Here is a 7416-nt window from a genome sequence, read left to right as displayed (position 1 = left end):
ACTCACCTCAGCCTCCCAAAGGCACGGGATTACAGGCTGAGCCACTGAGCCCGGCTCGAAGCTCATTTTATATATTAGTCTTCCCACAATCCTGGCTCCCAGGTGCAGAGCCAGGGTTTGACCCAGGATCATCTGGATTTAGAGGCCTTGCTGCTGCCAATGCATGGCGATTGCCTGAAGGCTGAAAGCAGTGCCGTGCGCCCCAGAGTGATAGGCAGTGTTGAGCACAGAAATGCTCAGGAGATGAGTGTATTATGGGAAAAGGGGTGAGACCTGAGGAAATGCCACATCACACGGTGAATGTGGGCAGCATTGAAAACACCACAGGCTCGTGGGTAGAGTTTCAATTCTGATGAGATGGAGGCTGGCACGTTCCACCCGGGTGCTCCTCCTCCCCCTTTCCTCCAAGGCAGGGCGTCAAGGTGGGCCAGCCCGCAACAGGTTCCAGGATTCCTTCCAGTGGGATGTTCTGCTGGAGAAGTTACCCACCATGACAGGTGAAGAGATTATCAGAAACACGGGAGAGTGGGAGTTTTTTTTGCCCAGCTGTACAAGGATGGGCTTGGGGCCTGTGTGAGCAGGTAACACCTTAACATCATGCCCCACTCTGCAGAAATACTGATTTGGGTTTACATTGTTCTTCCTTAGGAAGTTGCTCTGTTCTAGTCCCAGATCTCAAAGGTAGTGATAGATGTGGCTTGGACTTTGTTGTTCTGTTTAGTTAGGGTCTCACTCTGTCGCCAGGCTGGAATGCAGTGGCAAGATCACAGTTCACTGCATCCTGGACCCCCTGGATTTCTGTGATCCTTTTGCCTCCTGAGTAGCTGGGACTACAGGAGCATGCCACCTATCTGTTAAATTTGTAGAGATGAGTTCTTGCTGTGTTGCCCAGGCTTATATAATCATTTTCAGGTCCGACTTGCTTTCCTATTGTTCCAATAAATCTCATAAAAATCTCCTTTCTTCTTTTTTCTTTTCTTTTTTTAGGAAAAATATAAACGCGCTTTGGCAGATACTGAGAACTTGCGGCAGAGAAGCCAAAAATTGGTGGAGGAGGCAAAATTATATGGTAACTTTAAACATTACATGGTATTGATCCTGGAAAGAAGATAATTGAGGGTGGGAAAGGGAGGGGCCGTGCATATGGAAGTGGGGTGGGGGGCTCACACTTGTATCCCCCCTGGTTTTTTAAGCTAGGTCAGCAGTGGGCCAGGCACAGTGGCTCATGGCTGTAATCCCAGCACTTTGGGAGGCCAAGGCAGAAGGGTCACTGGCCCAGAGTCAAACCAGCCTGCAGGCAACATAGCAAGATCCTGTCTCTACAGAATATTTAAAAATTAGCCAGGCATGGTGGTACTGGCCTGTAGTCCCAATTACTCGGGAGGCCAAGGTAGGAGCCCAGAAATCTGAGGCTGCAGTGAGCTACGATCACAGCACTGCACTCCAGCCTGGTTGACAGAGCAAGACCCTATCTCTAAAAAAATTAAAATCATAGCTTATAAAAAACGGCAGCTAAAAAAATTAAAGAAATGGGTCCATAGTTGTGTCTGTGGAGGAGAAATGGCGTCGCATTTGGAATTGTCAGTAGATGAAACCAGTAAGGGGCATGTTTCTGCGCTCACAAGGAGACTGGTAGGGACTTGCAGCTAACTCCGGCAAAGCAGCCTCCATCCCCCATCCCAACGTGGGCATTGAACTCTCAGCATGCTGTCTGTACTGTCAGCTTGGGGTATTTTTGTCACTGTCCTTCCCATTTTACAGTTGGGATCATCGAGGCTTAATGACTTACTGCACATTATAGAGCTGTGAACTCGTGGCAGCAGCCTTGAGGCTGCCGCTTGAGGTCTCCCTGTGGGTCTCTGCTGTCAGGTGTTGTAGATGAGGAGCCAGAGGCTCTGCTGAGAGGTTATTGGTCTGCCTCAGCTCCTGGTAAGAGGCCATGTGGACAGTCAGACCCAGTCCTCGCTGCACATTCAGCACAGATCGTGCAGCCCTCCTGGTGACATTGCTTCTCCGGATGCTGTCACCATAGCCCCCTGCTCTTCCTCCTCTCTTTCTGGGAATACCCTCTGTGTGCTTCTTACCTGTGTCTGGGGTCTGTGGGATTCAGAGCCAGACCTCTCCTCTCCTCTGGCTATGCCCCTGGTGACGCAGGCACTCTCGGGGCTCACATCCTGTTGCTGGGCAGATTCTGCTTCGAGCTCAGAGATTTCTTCTGAGTTCCAGCCTGTATACCCTTTGCTTACGTGACATTTTTGCTTGGATGCCTTGATGGTATTTTTCCCCTCCACCTCTGCTCCCTTTCTCCCACGGTTTAGCAAATTCTAAATTTAGTAAATTCTGGGTCTCATCCTAGAAAAGGCTTTGGGGTGATTGGTTTGTTTTAAATTATCAAGTCACTTGAGTTCTAGGGTACATGAATGATTTGGCAAGTGTTCAGTAGCTCACGCATGAGGTAAACAGTGCTCAGTTTTGAACTGCCTCATGTGGTGGACATGGAAGGCAAATGCACTTCTCTCCTTCTCAGGCATTCAGGCATTCTGCAAGGACTTGTTGGAGGTGGCAGACATTTTGGAGAAGGCCACACAATGTGTTCCCAAGGAAGAAGTTAAAGACGACAACCCTCACTTGAAGAGCCTCTATGAGGGGCTGGTCATGACTGAGGTCCAGATCCAGAAGGTGTTCACCAAGCACGGCCTGCTCAGGTTGAACCCCGTGGGAGCCAAGTTCAACCCGTACGAACACGAGGCCTTGTTCCACACACCAGTGGAGGGGAAGGAGCCGGGCACGGTGGCACTCGTCAGCAAGGTGGGGTACAAGCTGCACGGGCGCACGCTGAGACCGGCCCTGGTGGGGGTGGTGAAGGAGGCCTAGCCGCCTCACGCGGGTGCTGGTTTCTCAAGTCACTCGCTGTCACTGGAAAGGCTGGTTCGTCTTACCTATGAGTACGTTTGGCCTTTTCCCAAACCCTGCCAGGAAGCTTGAGTAGCCAGTGGCTGCACAGAAGGTCAGCCAGTGCACAGCCACGCTGATGAACTTGAGCCGGGGGTCTGTTGGCTGCTCACTAGTACACACGTGTAATCGTTGCACACATCCAGAAGAGCCCCTGCCGGACGCGGGCCACCGCAGGGCCACCAGAGTCTCGGGAGCGAAGTGTCTGCTCAGACTCTGGTGGCAACCGAGTGTGTTAAGCAAATAAAACGTCTTCGGGAATTCTGTCTGGTGCTTCAAGCGCCGGTCTGCACCGTCTCCTGTGGCTCCCTGTGGCGCGCCGCCCATTGGATTCAGCGAAGGACGGGCAAGAGCGAAACACTTGGCGCGCTCAAAACAGCTGGCGCCCTTTGTGAAGAACGTGCGAGTTCACTTGTAATCAGTCCCTGTCGAGCTGCTGACAGCAGCCGCCCTCTGCCTTTTCTGTGGAGCTGAGAAGTGAACATGCATTTTAACAGTTCTCACCACCAGTAATTTGAGTTTCACAGAATCGATTCCTTTTCCATGTTTTGTTCCTCTTAACGTAGAGCTGTGTGACTCATATTCAGCTGCTTACCAATGACCTCCAGGGGTCTTTCCTCGTAAGATGGACTTTCCCAGAATAGGAAATCCCGTGTGCTTGGCATACTTTAAGTGTTAATGTTTCATTTTAAATTTCTATTTCAGAGGATTAAAGCCCTGATCTGTTTATTTTCCTACTTTCTGATGCTGATTGCGTGTCCTTTGCTGGAGGAGATCTTGAGCCGCGAGGCAAGCTTCGCTCAGCCTCCCGGTTCCCTCGGCTGCAGCCCTGAAGCCACCTGCTGGCACATACGTGCCTCACACAGGACAGGGGAGCTGCCATCCTAGCGCAGCACAGTGTGGTCTGTGCCTGAGCAGCCCGGCCTGGCAGCCTGCCACGGCAGGAACACGAAACTCGGGAAACACACAGGGGCCGCAGCAGGAAAAAACACAACTCAGGGAAGGCAAGCTTGAGGACTTTCTAGCCAAAGGACCTGCTCTTCCTCATTGACGTCAACACCTAGGGTTGTGGAGTGACTGAAGTACCTAGTATACACAAGAGAAAAGCCAGGCAGGGTAGCTCACACCTGCAATCCCAAAGCTTTGGGAGGCAGGGGTGAGAGGATTGCCTGAGTCCAGGGGTTCAAGACCAGCCTGGGCAACTTGGCGAGACCTCACCTCTACAATAAATCAATAAAATTAGCAGGGCATGGTGACACTGTGGTTCCAGCTATTTGAAAGGCTGAGGTGGAGGGATCACCTGAGCCCAGCAGTGACCGTGAGCGTGCCACTGCACTCCAGCCTGGGTGACAGAGCGAGACTCCTATTCAAAAGAAAAGAAGCCTGCACTAGCTTTGTTTCTAAGAGGTGCTCCTAGGAGTGACGCAGTCTGGCAAGTGCTCTTGCACAGGAAAGGTGTGATTGAGCCCATTTATTTTGCTTGTAATTTTGAAAAATGTAGGTAATACCCCCATAATCAAATTTAACACAAATACCATTTCCAAGCATTTTCCTCCTTTCTTTTAGGGTAATTTAAGTTATTTGGTCGAAAATATACCTCAAACTAGACAACATAGCATTCTGGAGAAAACAAGACTGAGCATTACGACACTACCTGTTTTTATGCTGTGTAGCTGGGCGGACGTTTACCTTTCGGGAACTCGTCTGTAAGCTTAAGGCTGAGCAAGAAAAGTAATTTTCAAACTAATTTCTGTGAAAATGTGCAGTCCCTTCCCTTTTCAGCCAGAGTGCCAAATGCTAGAAAGCTCGAAACTCAACCTAGAGGCACTAGGGCTTAACGTAGCACAGTGTTTCTTTGCAGTAAATTTCAATCATCTGGTCACCTTTACAGGTTGGGGTATCCCTTATCTGAAGTGCTTGGGACCAGAAGTGACAAAGTTTGATTTTTGGAACACAGTCATGCATCGCTTGACACCAGGTATGTTCTAAGAAACGTGGCATCAGGCAATGTGTTGTGAACACTGTAGAGTACACTTCCATAAACCTAGATAGCGCAGCCTACGCCACACCCAGGCGGGGTGGTACAGCTTACTGCTCCTAGAATACAGGGAGGTGTAGCATGTCACTGTGCTGAGTACTGCAGACAGTTGCAGCACAACGGTATGTCTGTGTCCAAGCATAGAAAAGGGACAGCTAAAAGCTGTGGCACTGGCTGAGACATCATTCTGTGGTGTGGGCGCGTATTTGCGGGCTACTCACTAGATACGTGTCCCTAACCCCCAAACACGAAGTGCTCCACTGAGGATCTCCAATTTCAGATTTCGGTGCACTTCTGATTTTTGGATTAGGGATATCTGACCTGTCGCAGGAAAACATCCTTTAATTATGGACATATTTATACTGGAAATTAAAGATCTCTTCCGCATGGATAAGTTATACATGTAGAAAATCAAAACCAGACCTTCAGAGGCACCTCCAAGTGGCGTGAAAGGGTTTCTGCCTAACAAAGCAACTTCAGTTTTTGGAGGAAAAACTGGTTTCATACAGAAGTGCCACAGCAGAGCACGTCACGTGATGGTCTGCATCCTGTGTATGGTGGTTGGCTCACACCCAGCAGATCTGTGTGACTCTGCGATGTCTGAAATTAGACTTGAGGAACAAGATGGAGAAGCAAGCAAGCACTGACACTATTTTGTTCTCAACTTGTTTAATGTAAAAGGTGATCAAAATTGTAGTCAGAGTTTCCATTTTTAATACATTCTTGGAATGTTGGCCATCCAGAGAGCATTTCAGATAGCTGAAGAACTGCCCAACTTGTCTGACTCAAAAATAAATTGTCTGACTAAAAAATAGAGTTTGCTTACAACCTTAAAAAGACCTAATTCCATGGGATGATGGTGGCTAATTGATCGTGAGAATTCAATATAAAAGCGGAGGCTCTGAGCTACCAGCAGGACGCCTGCGAAGGAACGGCTGCAGTCCGTGGGCTGAGAAGCAGCCGGTCATAAAGTCACCTCTCCCTCACGACAAAGCAGTACAACTTCAAACATAAATTAATTATACATTCATTATGGTGTTTTAAAACAGTCAAGCCTAAATAAATTCTTCATAGCATCAAAAAGAGACATCCTGAACACCTGCTTGAGCACGTTTTCATTGGACAGCCCTTGGCCTGGGCCATGCACATTTACAGGGATCTTCCACTACTTGAGCTTAGTATAAGTCTGGCGATCGTTTTGTATAAAAATAAGACTAAATTTAAAACCTCACCCAACTAGGATCCTGGTGTTGTGGAGAACCAATGGGGCACCAGGACAGCCACACTTAAGCTAAACTTAAGCTTGCATCCCAGCTGCCTGGAGGGCTTGTAAAAGCAGCTCACTGGCTCCCACCCCCGGAACTTCTGCCTTGGGGACTGAGTAGGGCCTGAGTGCGATTCCCTCGAGTTCCTGGGGGATGCTGAGGATGCTGGGCCCGGAGCCCCACTTGAGAACTGCTGGCTGAGACAACCGTCAAAACTTAGCACCATCTCCGTCACTGTTCAGCGGCAGCAAATACTGGCTTGCCGTCAACCACGTTCATCCCACGAGGGACAGTGTGAAGGTGGCCCTCATAATACTCCTGCTAATACCTTCTGATGTCAAAAGCAGAGTTCTGGGCTTAGCTAGGAGGGAGTGCTTCTCAGCCAGCATGCGATGTAGTCTACAACTAAAGCCATATACAATATAGTTGAAATGTTTTATTTAATGCTGAAAAATTTACCCCAGGGGACAGAAGGATGTAAAAAGAAAGGAAAAGGCACAGTAATTAAGTCCTTGGAAATGATGAGGTTTTTTTTTTCTTTCAAATAACTTCAGTTTAATGTAACTTCAAGCCCAAACATTGTGGGAGGTAAACAGTCTCCTGGAGCCTGTGGGGCACAAGAGGCTAGACAAGCTTCTGGAAGAACGGAGTGCGGGGTCTGTGGCTGCTCCACGGACTCTCTCTAAAGCAGGGTCTTGGGCAGAGGAACCCTGAGCAGCCGGAAGACAAGACTTCTCAAGTTTCAGGAGGAAGGTACCGTGTACATCCTTGAAAGAGGGCCCCCCCAAAAACCTTGAAATAGGGCTGGGAAGAAGCCATTTCTGAGTCTGGTTCAAGACAGTGGACAGCGAAGCAACTCGGAGGCACTGCCCGGGCGCCCTCCGAGCTCCAGCAGAGCCGCCACGTCAGCCTAAACCTCGGCTGGCTGGGCCCGGCAACACTCTTAAGACGTTTAGCCAGGCAGGCATGGTTATGTTTTCGGTGGAAAGCGCATCTGCAACTGTAATGAAAATCCTGAGGAAGCGGCCAGAATTCAGAACTCTTAGCCTTGAACTTTTAAGACGCCTTCTTCCAAGTGAAATGCACTGCAGGTGTGACGGCAGCAGCGAGCAGCCCCCAGAAGCGGGCTTAGAGCTTCTGCGTCGTTAGTCCCGTGTCCCT

General features: G+C 49.4%; 1 protein-coding gene across 1 annotated transcript in view; it reads left to right on the top strand.

Annotated features, from left to right (window-relative positions):
• Positions 1 to 3689, top strand: part of GRPEL1 (GrpE like 1, mitochondrial) — a 7156-nt gene extending 3467 nt beyond the window's left edge. Inside the window, exons 3-4 of the mRNA XM_008050185.1 lie at positions 988 to 1069; positions 2528 to 3689. Coding sequence (XP_008048376.1) covers positions 988 to 1069; positions 2528 to 2874 — 429 coding nt within the window. The 3' untranslated portion in view covers positions 2875 to 3689. The remainder of the gene's footprint in view (positions 1 to 987; positions 1070 to 2527) is intronic.
• Positions 3690 to 7416: the final 3727 nt, after the last annotated feature.

This window comes from Carlito syrichta, unplaced genomic scaffold, assembly GCF_000164805.1.
Source record: "Carlito syrichta isolate Samal-C Ts95f unplaced genomic scaffold, Tarsius_syrichta-2.0.1 Scaffold143165, whole genome shotgun sequence".
Classification (NCBI taxonomy): domain Eukaryota; kingdom Metazoa; phylum Chordata; class Mammalia; order Primates; family Tarsiidae; genus Carlito; species Carlito syrichta.
The sequence above is the reverse complement of the archived record's forward strand: the minus strand, read 5'-3'. Positions and strand labels throughout refer to the sequence as shown.